The sequence below is a fragment of the Pongo pygmaeus genome, chromosome 3 (genome assembly GCF_028885625.2).
Source record: "Pongo pygmaeus isolate AG05252 chromosome 3, NHGRI_mPonPyg2-v2.0_pri, whole genome shotgun sequence".
Classification (NCBI taxonomy): Eukaryota; Metazoa; Chordata; class Mammalia; order Primates; family Hominidae; genus Pongo; species Pongo pygmaeus.
In genome coordinates this window covers 152,537,182-152,549,941 of record NC_072376.2, presented here as the reverse complement: position 1 = coordinate 152,549,941, position 12,760 = coordinate 152,537,182, and the positions used below count along the sequence as shown (strand labels likewise).

At 39.1% G+C, this 12,760-nt stretch overlaps 1 protein-coding gene across 2 annotated transcripts in view; it reads left to right on the top strand.

Moving 5' to 3' along the window:
• The window catches only part of SETD7 (SET domain containing 7, histone lysine methyltransferase), a 50,950-nt gene that overhangs the window by 17,657 nt on the left and 20,533 nt on the right, over positions 1 to 12,760 (top strand). For both annotated transcript variants that reach the window (XM_054486754.2, XM_054486756.2), the window contains exons 3-4: positions 6,082 to 6,283; positions 10,221 to 10,410. In XM_054486754.2, coding sequence (XP_054342729.1) covers positions 6,082 to 6,283; positions 10,221 to 10,410 — 392 coding nt within the window. The remainder of the gene's footprint in view (positions 1 to 6,081; positions 6,284 to 10,220; positions 10,411 to 12,760) is intronic.

Here is a 12,760-nt window from a genome sequence, read left to right as displayed (position 1 = left end):
GAAATAGTTCTAGCAGATGGGTTGGATCTCCTGGTTGCTGCTCTTTGCTTAGTTTGCAGTGTTTCAAAAGATAATATATATTGTCATATAAAATAATTCCTAAAATAATGTTTATACTAAGGGTCACAATTCAATTTGGTTAGAGATGGGAGTTTAAGGAGTGATGATTCATTTTTTAAATTTCCTCTCAGTTATTGTATTGCTATGGCTGGCAAAAGGAAGGGAACACAGTGGAAGGAAGGGAACAGAATTTAGGCCCCAGGAGGCAGAAAGTCCAAAACCTTCTAGACCCCAGAACCATGAAGAAAAGCCAAAACTGTTAAGTCTCTAAGAGCAGTTTTCTATATTCAAATACTAACAGGAATTTTTAATGAAAATACAGCAATATCTGAATAAAATGCAGATATGTAAGTCTAGGAAAACAACTATAAAATTTCTCTATTTCTTTGTAAGTTAGATTTCTTAACTGATTTCTCGAAATTTAACTCTTAAGTACAAGAGGTTGGATAAAACAGGCAAAATTGGTCTATGTGCAGAAAAAGAAATTTAATTAAAATTTATGTTTTAATTTCCTCAACATTTTCCAGTTGTTTGATTCAGATGATGGTACCAGAAAAATCAAACAATTGCAAGACCATTTTTGTAATTTCTTAACATACTAAAGAATTTGCCAAGATGTTGAAAGGAACTTTAAGAAAATACAAGTTAAGCATGTTATGAACATTATGTATAGTATGATCCCATTTTTATTAAAATAACAAAAGCAGAAGGTAGGAAAATGCATGGTATAGAAATGAAAAGAGTGGCCAGGAGCGGTGGCTCACACCTGTAATCCTAGCACAGGCTGAGGCGGGTGGATCACTTGAGGTCAGGAGTTCGAGACCAGCTTAGCCAACGTGGTGAAACCCCATCTCTACTAAAAATACAAACATTAAACAGCCTTGGTGGCACACACCTGTAATCCCAGCTACTCAGGAGGCTGAGGCAGGAGAATCGCTTGAACCCAGGAGGTGGAGGTTTTAGCGAGCCGAGATCGCACCACTGTATTCCAGCCTAGGCGACAGCAAGACTTCATCTTAAAAAAAAGAAATGAAAAAGTCTTAAATACTGTATGTGAAATTGGGGAAGAGGACTGAGAATTTCTACTTTCTGCATCTTAGTATTGCTTGGATTGCTTTTTATGTGTTTGTTTTACAACGAACACATATTGCTTTTTTTTAGAGGCATTTATTTTCTTCTGGTCAATTGGATCACTCATAAATTACTGCAGATAGGAATTTTTCTTGCTTGTTCTTTAAAAATAGATTTAATGCAGTTTTATAAATTTCTTTATCTATTTCAGTGTTTCATAACTGTTTCTTTGATGATGCTTTTTAAACCCAGTTTTTTAGTAGAAAGTTTGCCATCATACACATGAATATGCATGCTTAATAATAATAGCTGTTCTTTATTTAAGCAATCACTATGTGCCAGACCATATTCTAAGCATTTGATATACATTAACCCATCTAACCATTATAACAACGCTCTGAGTAGTCCAGTTTACAAATGAAGAAATGAAGCATAGGAAGTTTAAGAAACTTTCCTCACGTACAGCCTATATGCATATCGAATTCATATAAGGGTGCTCCCTGCACTTGAATAACACTGTTATGTTCCTTCTCAGTCTTCTCTTCTCAATGCAAAATGATCCCAGTTTCCATTTCTGTTCTTTTGCTTAGGAATTATCAGCATGAAGTTTATATGTTAGGGGAGGGATACATGGATGCATATTTCCTAATTTGTTCCCATAAAGGGCTTACAATCTAGTTAGAGAAATAGGACATGTAAATTTAACATCGATAAAGACATGGAGTGTTCTGTAATAGCACATGCCTAGGCTCCGATGAGTAATGTGCACGGCAGGTCTGCCAATATCAGGATAGATTTACTTTGTAGGAAAACAAGGTTCCCCGCGGATGATGAGTAGGCTCTGTTTAAGACAGTGACCAGCAGACTTGCTCTGAAACCCAGCTCTCAATCCAATTTCACCAAAAAACATTAGAAGGCTATTTCTATGTATCAGCTTTTCAAATATGACCTGATATTAACATTTTAATGGAGATAAGTCTCGCTCTGTTGCCCAGGTTAGAGGGCAGTGGTGCAGCCAGGCGCGGTAGCTCATGCCTGTAATCCCAGCACTTTGGGAGGCCGAGGTGGGCAGATCACTTGAGGTCAGGAGTTCGAGAACAGCCTGACCAACATGAAGAAACCCCGTCTCTACTAAAAATACAAAATTAGCTGGGCGTGTTGGCACATGCCTGTAATTCCAGCTACTTGGGAGGCTGAGGCAGGAGAATCACTTGAACCTAGGAGGCAGAGGTTGCAGTGAGCCAAAATTGCGCCATTGCACTCCAGCCTCGGCAATAAGAGTGAAACTCCGTCTCAAAAAAATAAAAAATAAAAAAGATTGCAGTGGTGCAATCTCGGCTCACTGCAACCTCTGCCTCCTTGGCTCGAGCGATTCTTGTGCCTCAGCCTTTCGAGTAGCTGTGGTTACAGATGCCTGCCACCATGTCCGGCTAATTTTTGTATTTTTAGTACAGACAGGGTTTCACCATGTTGGCCAGGCTAGTTTCAAACTCCTGACGTCAGGTGATCCTCCTGCCTCGGCCTCCAAAGGGCTGGGATTACAGGCATGAACCACCATGCCCAGTCTATTTTTTTTTTTTTAAGACAGAGTCTCGCTGTCACCCAGGCTGGAGTGCAGTGGCACGATTTCAGCTCACTGCAACCTCTGCCTCCTGGGTTCAAGTGATTCTTGTGCCTCCCCCTCCTGAGTAGCTGCGATTACAAGCATGTGCTACCACCCCTGGCTAATTTTTGTATTTTTAGTAGAGCTGGGGTTTCACCATGTTGGCCAGGCTAGTCTTAAACTCCTGGCCTCAAGTGATCCACCTACCTCGGCCTCCCAAAGTGCTGGGATTACAGGCATGAGCCACTACACCCGGTGGCTTCTTTCTTTTTTGATAGAAAAATGCCAGAGATTTCAGAATATTCATTATTAGTCCACGATTATTTTTGTTTTCAATGAAGAAAAAAGAAAAGAAAAAAAAGTCATAACTTTTTTTCCCCCTGGCTGGCCTTAAGGATTTTAAAAGTTTGCTCACATATGTTTTATGGAAAGCAAGGAAAAATATAGTGTGGAAGCTAAGCTAAATAAAGGTCAGTGAGTAAACTTTCAATATGAGCAGAGCTTTTTAGAGCAGGGATTAGCAAACTTTTTCTGTATGTGGTGAGAGTAAAATCGAGGCTCTGTGGGCCACATACGGTCTCTGCTGCAGCAATTCAGCACTGCTGTTGTAGTATGAAAGCAGCCATAGATGATGTAGAAAGGAACATGCATGGCTTTGTTCCAGTAAAACTTTATTTACAAAAACAGTCGTCAGGCCATAGTTTGCCAACCTTCTCTGGAAAGAACAGTTAGAGAGAAAGGTAGTGCCTTGAATGCCAGTCTAAGAAACGTATATTTTATTTCCTCAATGACAGAGGATTTTAAAAACATCACTTTTATCACCCTGGAGAACCCAGTTTATGTGTATAATATGCCCCCTTTTGTCATCAGATTTCATCCAACTTACTATTAAAAGTTGCCAAGAAAGCTAAGCTGTGGCCTCAAGCAGATGGCTGAAAAAATAACGCAGTAAGATTTGCTTTCCAATGCCTTAAGAATTTGCATTTGTGTACTTTGAGTCAGTTGGGCTAAGAGGGAAATAGCAGTTTGTTCTTCGTACTCTGATAGATGGGACGATGGGCTCCACGGGTAAGGGAGGTTAGGACAAGCCGTTGAATACAGTTGGGGGAAATGTCTGCAAGTCCATATTATTTTTTGTCTGATTTGCAAGACCTATGTCTTGTAGATTTGATCATAACCCTGAGAAATATTGGCAGACTAGTCTGTCAGGGAGTAATATTCTACCCAAACTCACACAGGAACATTTTGAATGCTGCTGAGAGTCCAAAGTCAATAGGGTTGCCAGGATGAGCAAATAAAAATCTAGTTAAATCCAGGACACCCAGTTAAATTGGAATTTGCTCAACCAAAAAATGTAAGTATAATTATATCCCATTCACTATTTGGGACGTTCATAAACTAAAAAATTATTTGTTGTTTATCTGAAATTCAGACTTAGCTGGGAATCCTGTATTATACCTGGCAATCCTAAAAATGAAGATAAATGAATACATAGCTTCTTGCACTACATAAATTACATCATTATGTCGCTTGATTAGTACCCTTCACCAAGGATTTTTTTTTTAATTGTGGGAGTCTAATGACAGTTGAATCTCATTACTTCCAACCTCATTGTTTTAGAATTTTGATTATTTATGCAAGAGCTATGCTAAAGTGCACTTTATTCTCTTCATGAATTTAGGAAGCCTATTTGTCATTGATAGTACAAATAAAACAGAAAGAAAACTATTTATCTCCTTGGGAGACTACAAATAGAATAATTACCTTTTAACCAGAAGCTATCATTATTTAGAATCTGCTTTTCATTTAATAATTATAGATCATTCACGGTTGTTCATTGAAATAAGTCAAGACATTACCAGACAGAGTCAGGTGCAGCCACGTAAGTCCTGATGGCCCGCTTTGCGTCCCATCTGCTCCAGTTCGCAGTGTGTCTTGCCAGTCTCTCCTATACCATTGTGTTTGTTTTGTGCCTCATCCTCTCTAGAGCCTCACATAATGCTTGCTACTGAGAAGGCACACTGTAAATGTTGACTAGTTGTGGCTGAGAGGCCGAGTTGGATGGATCCCTTGAGCCCAGGAGTTTGAGACCAGCCTACGTAACATGACAAAACCTCATCTCTACAAAAAAATACAAAAATTAACCAGGTGTGGTGACACATACCTGTGGTCCCAGCTACTTGGGAGGCTGAGGTGGGAAGATGGCTTGAGCCCCAGGAGGTCGAGGCTGCAGTGAGCCATGATCATGCCACTGCACTCCAGCCTGGGCAATAGAGCAAGATCCTCTCTCGAAAAAGAAAATTTACTAGTTGAATTAATGAATAAATGCTATCTGCCTATGTTAAAATAATCAAGCTGTCTTTGTTTCAAAATTTTCTTACATTTTAAATTTTAAAAATAATTTGAGTTGGTCTTTCCCTGTTCCAAATTTTAGTACTTAAAGGGAATTTTGGGTCGTTTCATTGCATAGGGGCTTTCAGAGGATAACAATGAAAACATGTTCCTGAACTTGCAAATATGTATTACAAGGAGAGAGATGGAGAAGTGCTGGTAAAATCACGTGAGCATCCCTGTGAGCTTTCTCCTGGTATAGGACCATAGGTCTCAAACTATCAGGATGCTAATGATATCAGCAGGGTGGAGCCTTCAGTCTTCCTTACTTGCCCCTACTGGCCATGATCATGGATGTATGTATACGTACACACACACACATACACATGTATATACATAGATATACGTACATACATAGATATACAGATATACTTAAATAAATCCCCATATGTCTTCCAAGGAGATGGAAGGGATTTCATTTGACTGGATACCAATTATGGCTATCACTGATAAATAATACATTAGTGATTTGAAACAAATGTGTAGACATTCACACACTTTAAGCCACATTTGTATCATTAGAGATTACTATAAACAAGCCATCTGAAAGACCCTTGAGAACTACCAGTGAATTCTGGAGCACTCTTGAGGGAAATTAGACATGAATGGTTTGCGTGTGGAACAGGTAACACCAGAATTTCTATTGCCTGGAAACATACTCAAGTGAACTTGTTCTCAGTTTCCATCAGTAGCTTTTTTCTTCTCTATTTTCTCCAGCAGAGTAAAAGGATTCCCAGGAACCATGAGATTGGGTATTAAATCTCCGTCTTTCTTCTCAGTCTTACCCACATCCCTGAAGCATCTTTTCCTAGCAGTCGATGATAATTTAGGAGGCTGCACTGAATCCATGTCAGGGCTGACACAGCTGGGCATGCAGTTCCTTGGATATGATCCTTTCTTCTAAGAGAGTCGAGTCATGGTCTGACTATTCCTTTTTGTTTTTCCTTTCCTCACAGCACCCTGGAGGGGTATTACGTGGATGATGCCTTGCAGGGCCAGGGAGTTTACACTTACGAAGATGGGGGAGTTCTCCAGGGCACGTATGTAGACGGAGAGCTGAATGGTCCAGCCCAGGAATACGACACAGATGGGAGACTGATCTTCAAGGGGCAGTATAAAGATAACATTCGGCATGGAGTGTGCTGGATATATTACCCAGTAAGCCGTGTGACTGTTCACTCTGCTGGAAAGTAACATACTGTGACTCTTCACAATGAAGAGTAAAATGTATTGTGTGTTAGAACTTGGGAGCTGTGAAACCTGAGAGTCACCACAGCTGACGCCAAGAGTTTATGAGGCATACCCGCTCACTGTTACTCACTATTGGCTTAGATTGTTGGCCCTTGAATCCATTATTAATTATTTTTCAGCGTTGTTTTGGCAAGGAGTAATTAATCATGATTAAAACAAATTGAGACAAATTGGTTTTATTGTATCACTAATAAAGGCAAATATATTGCTTTTAATTCTTTTGGCACATAGAGGGAGATAGTGGAAAATTTCATTGTTGCTATTAGTTTTATTCCCTGTTTCTCATATGTAAAAACCAGTCCAGCAATTTTTAATTTGGAGGAGCTTACTGCACTGTTGTTACTTGATTTTACAATTCCACTAACTGCTTTTTAAGGTGTTTTATGGTTTATATTGTTTAAATTAAGGTAATTAAAATTAACTTACCTTTGAGTATTTGATAGCATTTTATGATATTTCTGGAGTCTATTAAAGTAAAAAGATATGGCAGAACCCATAGTTGGAAATTAATGCTCTAATTTTTGTTTGCATTTCAAATGTCCCATCTGTTGTTACTGAATTTCCAGAAAATGTTTCAGAAAATACACCTTAGAAAACACTTTATCTTTATTTTATTTTATTTTTTGTTTATTGAGACAGGGTCTTGTTCTGTTGCCCAGGCTGGAGTGCAGTGGCACGATCTTGGCTCACTACAACCTCCATCTCCCAGACTCAAGACATCTTCCCACCTCAGCCTCCTTAGTAGCTGGTATTACAGGCATATGCCATCACATCTGGCTAATATTTTTGTGTTTTCTTTTTAGAGACAGGGTTTCTCTAAAACCTAGTCTCAAACTCCTGGGCTCAAGCAATCCACCTGCCTTGGCCTCCTGAAATGCTGAAATTACAGGCATGAGCCATTGCGCCTGGCCAGAAAATATTTTGCTTAATATTTTATTTTGTTCATAACTTAAGTCAAAATACTTTTTTTTGTTTTGAGACAGAGTCTCGCTCTGTTGCCCAGGATGGGGTGCAGTGGTGCCATGTCAGCTTACTGCAACCTCCGCCTCCTGGGTTCAAGTGATTCTTCTGCTTCAGCCTCCCAAGTAGCTGGGATTGCAGGCACATGCCACCACGCCCAGCTAATTTTTTGTATTTTTAGTAAAGATGGGGTTTCACCATGTTGGCCAGGCACTGGTCTCAAACTCCCGACCTCAGGTGATTTCCTTGCCTCGGCCTCCCAAAGTGCTGGGATTACAGGTGCGAGCCACCGCGCCAAGCTGAAAATACATTTTTTACTCTGAAACCTTATGATTAAAAAATGCTAATAAAAAGAAACGATCAGTTACATATATAACAAGAAAAGTAACCCCAGCTAAATCCACTTACACATCATTGTTCTTAAAAAATAAGTTATAATCTAGGAATAGGGCATAAGAAAAGAATGTTGTAAAACATTTTGTAAGAATTGCTAAAGCGTTTAAATATCCTCTTGGTAGGATCTGTGATAGATCAAAAGTTGTAACATGTACTGCTTAGGAGAAGAGAAGCAGAAAGATCAGAAGCAGTGGAGGTGCTGCCCAGGGTAGGAAGACTGAAACCTGGCCTTGTGAGTAGCCAGGGTGGGCATCTTGCTGCCCAGTGCTGGGGCGCTGCTGATGTGACAGTGCATCTTGAAGTCAGGGTAAGTGGAACTCTCTACATAGAGATGAGTATAGGAAAGAGGCAAAGTGTTGGATTGCCAGATTCTCCTACTACCTGTCATTTTACTTGTGACATTGTCAATTAAAGTCCCTAGATGGGATCAAAGATGTGCCAAGATTGGTGAATGGATTGGCCTCGCTCAATGTGGTTGCATTTTGAAAACCAAAAATATAGCTACATTTTAACCTTTAGCCTTAATTATCTCATTAAATCTCAAAGAAGACTCTGCCTTAGGAAGGAGCATTGGTGAGCAAAAAAGCAGCCTTTGTCCTCTTAACCCCCACCCGGTAGAGAAATGGGTGTCAGTAGGTGTCAGACCCTGGCTGCTCACCAGTCAAATGAACAATTTCTCCCCCCCACGAGGAGGAGCCAGTGAGCAGAGGAGAGAAAGCAGCCGTTTCTCCCCCCACACTCCCTGATACCTGATACAGCAGAGGAGGAAATTTCTGTAACGGGCCAAAGCAGGAACAAGGGGAGAAAAAAGTGATGATTTTCCCTACAGTCCATATTTGTAAGCTCACTCTAAGGACAGTGTATTTCTTTCAAAAATTTACCGTGAAAAAGTTTTTCATATAAGGTTTTTAATTAAAAATGTGTAACTCCTTTTGGAAATGAAAGAAGAATTTCTACTGTATCATTCTGGACAAATAAATTCACTCCCTCTGAAACCAGAAATTTAAACATTTAAGGGGAAAGGTGTGAGACCCTGGAAAGACAGACTTCTGTTTTAAATAAATAGTAATGTTATCTTATGTTAGTCATGGAGTATAAGAAGCACAAATGTACTATACCCTTCCATTCAATAATCGTCACTAAAAGCTTGAAGGCAGATCTTGCAGGAAGTATCATCTCCATTTATGCTCAATTATTAAGAATTAACTTGAAGAGAAGAAAGAGCAATGACTATATCCCTAGTGCACTTTCTATCCATTAAAAATGCTTCTAAGTATTTTTCTTTCTATGTAAGTGCCATGATTCATTTTTAAATTTACAGCCCTTTTCCTAGAAGGCAAAAAAAAAAAAAAGTCAGCATTTGGGATCACTCAAAAGTCATCCTACATCACTGACTTTGAGTAGCCAGCTGTTCCTAGATCCTCAAGTTGGAGAAATTAACCAAGCTTTTAAAAGATGTCATGGCATTACTATCGTTAAATCAAACTCCCTAAGGTCTTAAGTTTTCAAAGTTATACCATGAGGACCTTCTAGATGGAAAAAAAAGGAAGAAAGAAAGAAACATCTCTGGCACCCTAGCTTAAATTATTCATTACTTTTTGGTAACCCTGTTCAATTTAAAAAGCGTTTATGAATCACCTAGTGTGTCCCTAACACTTATCAAGATATAGAATTATATGATAGCCTCTGCCCTAAAGTACTCAATGACCCTTAGGAATGAAGTAAATGAAAGAGTTAAGCATGAAGCTAAGTGGGCTTCTCTGCTAAAAGGAGGCAAGAGGGAGCAGGAAATAGAGTGGAAAGAGAATTGAGATGGAAGTGGAATTTAGTTGATCTTTTTTCACTTTTCCTTCTAATTCCAAAAAAGGTGATGGTATAGGAGTCTCAGAAAGGCAGTGTCCAGACATCCTTTTGTTTGCCTCTGAAAAAGTGCAGATAGCTCTCTTTACTTGTGTACACTAAATTAATTCTTAAGTAAATTTGAACTGAATATTTTCCTAACACACTGGAAATCCAAAATTTAACATTGAGAAGGGAGATCATATGAATAGTGGGTAGGAGTGTCTTGCTAAAGATCGTCATCATATTTGATTTTGGCCAAAAATAACACCTAGTTACATTTCCTTTAAATATTGGTAATTGATGTTACAAATATCAAAGAAACATTATTTATTTCTTAGATAGTAAACCAAGATAGAGTATCAGTAACTTGTCCCGGATTACAAACTGGAACGGAATCTCCCACTCTCTAAATCAGGCATACATGCCCCAAATGCATATGACTTTCTAGCAGTATATTTGTATGGAGCTGGATGAGGAGCTATGCATCATGTTTTTCTTACCCAGGTGAAAAGCTCTGGGTTCCTAAACTGTTATTATCCCTACTGGTACTATATTAATAATGGGAGTGCAGAAGAGAAATTTCTTGGAACTCATGTCCTAGACATACTATATATAATATTTTCTGGTTTTTGGTTTCTCCCATCAGGATGGAGGAAGCCTTGTAGGAGATGTAAATGAAGATGGGGAGATGACTGGAGAGAAGATAGCCTATGTGTACCCTGATGAGAGGACCGCACTTTATGGGAAATTTATTGATGGAGAGATGATAGAAGGCAAACTGGCCACCCTTACGTCCACTGAAGAAGGGAGGCCTCACTTTGAACTGATGCCTGGAAGTAAGTTGAATCTGCTTCAGATGGGTTGCTCCAATTCCAAAGCAGGTTGTTAGGGCTGATTTGAGAGAAGCTTCTTTTCTTTTCCTCTCTGTATAGTTCTCTTTAATCGTGTATTAGTCAGGTTTTATTGCATAGCAGACACTGCACCTGCCCAGTGGTTTACAACAGCAACCACAGCTCTGCCGAGCAGCTGTACTCCAGCTGGCTGAGGCTGGGCTTAGGAGGCCAGGCCAGACTTGAGGCTTCTGGTCAGGTTTGAGTCAGCTCTCTTCGTCTTAATTCTGGGGTCTAATCTGAAGGGACAATGGCAATGTGGGGCAAGATTTTCCCACAGTGGATCACAGAAGTGTCAGAGCATAAGCAGATACCTGCAATGCCTTTTGAAACCTCACCTTGGAACTGACATGGTGGCACTTTACTCACTTTTCACTGGTCAAAGCAAGTCATATGGCCAAGCCAGACATCAGTGAGACAGGGAAATTACACCATACACATTAGTGGGAGATACTGAAAAGTCATGTGACAAAGGGCCTAGGTATATAATTCTCATATAGGGAGGGAATAAAGAAATGACAGCAGTAATTCAATTGATTTCAAATGGTTATCTCTCCAAAAAACTGTACTATGATAATAAAGAACCAAATCAAGTAGATCTCTAAACTGTAAAGTTGATTGAGCCTGAGCTGTGACTGGAAAATATAAATGCGTATTGGCATCTCAAGCCCAACATCTTGCGTGGAGCACAATGTATGAGTGAACCCAATGGAATCCATATTTGAAAAAAGTATTATTTTCCTTTTAGAAGTACACATGTCAAACTAAACATTTTTTCTGAGTATAAAATTACTAAGTGTAGAAAATCTGGAAAATGTACAAAGAAAAATCAAGATTTTGCATTTTGAGTGGCACAGCTTAAGAAAGCTATTTGAATTGGTCTGAAAACAATATATGCATGTATTTCTGATCCAGGTTTGGTTATAGGGAGAAAAAAATAGAAAAGACAATAAATCTAGGCATTAATACGCTTAAATAGTATTTAGTTATTTGGGATCTGAACAAGAATCTCCAAAGGAAGCTTGTCCAAAAGTGGAAAATTTAGCATTTATATTTAGGTCCAATTTGGGTTGCTTTAAATGTCTTTTTTGTTTTTTTAAGTTAAAAATGGAGACAGTCTAAATGCAATGTGGGATTCTGGATTGGATCCTGGAAGAGAAAAAGGACATTAGTGGAAAAACTGGTGAAATCTAAATAAAGTCTAGAGTTTTGTACATAGTAATGTATCTGTGTTGGTTTCTTAATTTTGACAAATGTACCATGCACTGTAAGAAGTTAACATTAGGAGAAACAGTGAGGATGCTCTGTGCTTTCTTTGCGACTTTTCTGTATACAGTCATGGGCCCATAACAAGTGTGGTACCATAAGATTATGCCATATTTTTGTTTTTATTTTGTTTTATTTTTTAAGGGACAGGATTTCACTCTGTTGCCCAGACCGGAGTGGACTGGTGTTATCCTAGCCCACTGCAGCCTTGAGCTCCTGGGCTCAAGCAATCCTCCTGCCTCAGCCTCCCCAGTAGCTAAGACTACAGGCATGCACCACAATGCCCAGCTAAATATTTTTAAATTTTTTTAGAAACAGGGTCTTGCTGTATTGCTCAGGCTGGTCTCAAACTCCTGGCCTCAAGCAATCCTCCTGCCTGAGACTCTCATAGTGCTGGGATTACAGACATAAACTACTGCACCCAGCTAAGATTACATCATATTTTTTCTGCATCTTTTCTATGTATAGATATGTTTAGATACACAAATCCTTCCCATTAGGTGACTATTGTCTATGGTATTCCCTATAGTAACATGCTGTACAGGTTTGGAGCCTAGGAGCAATAGGCTCTACCATTTATTAATAGCCTAGGTGTGTAGTTGGCTATACCATCTAGGTTTGTGTGAGTACACTCTCTGGTGTTTGCATAATGACCAACTCGCCTCACGACACATTTCTCAGAATGTATCCCCTTCATTAAGTGATGCATGTCGTATATTTGAAATTACTCCAAAATGAAAAGTTTATTTTTTTAAAAAAAGGAAGCAGTAATCTTTGAACTACAAACTCTGATATCTATGCCTTTGATCTATGTTCTGAAAGGAGACACTGTTGTAATGTTTAGAAATGAGGAGGCTCGAAACAAGGGAGGATCCCAATTGGTGATGCCAATTTTAAAACATTTTTAGTGGCAGGTGCCTAAACTTAAGAATCACCTAATTTGAGACCTAGCTTTAACATTTACTATATTATCCTTGGGCAAGTTATTTATTTTTTCAGAACCTGTTTCCTCATTACCAAATGTGGATAT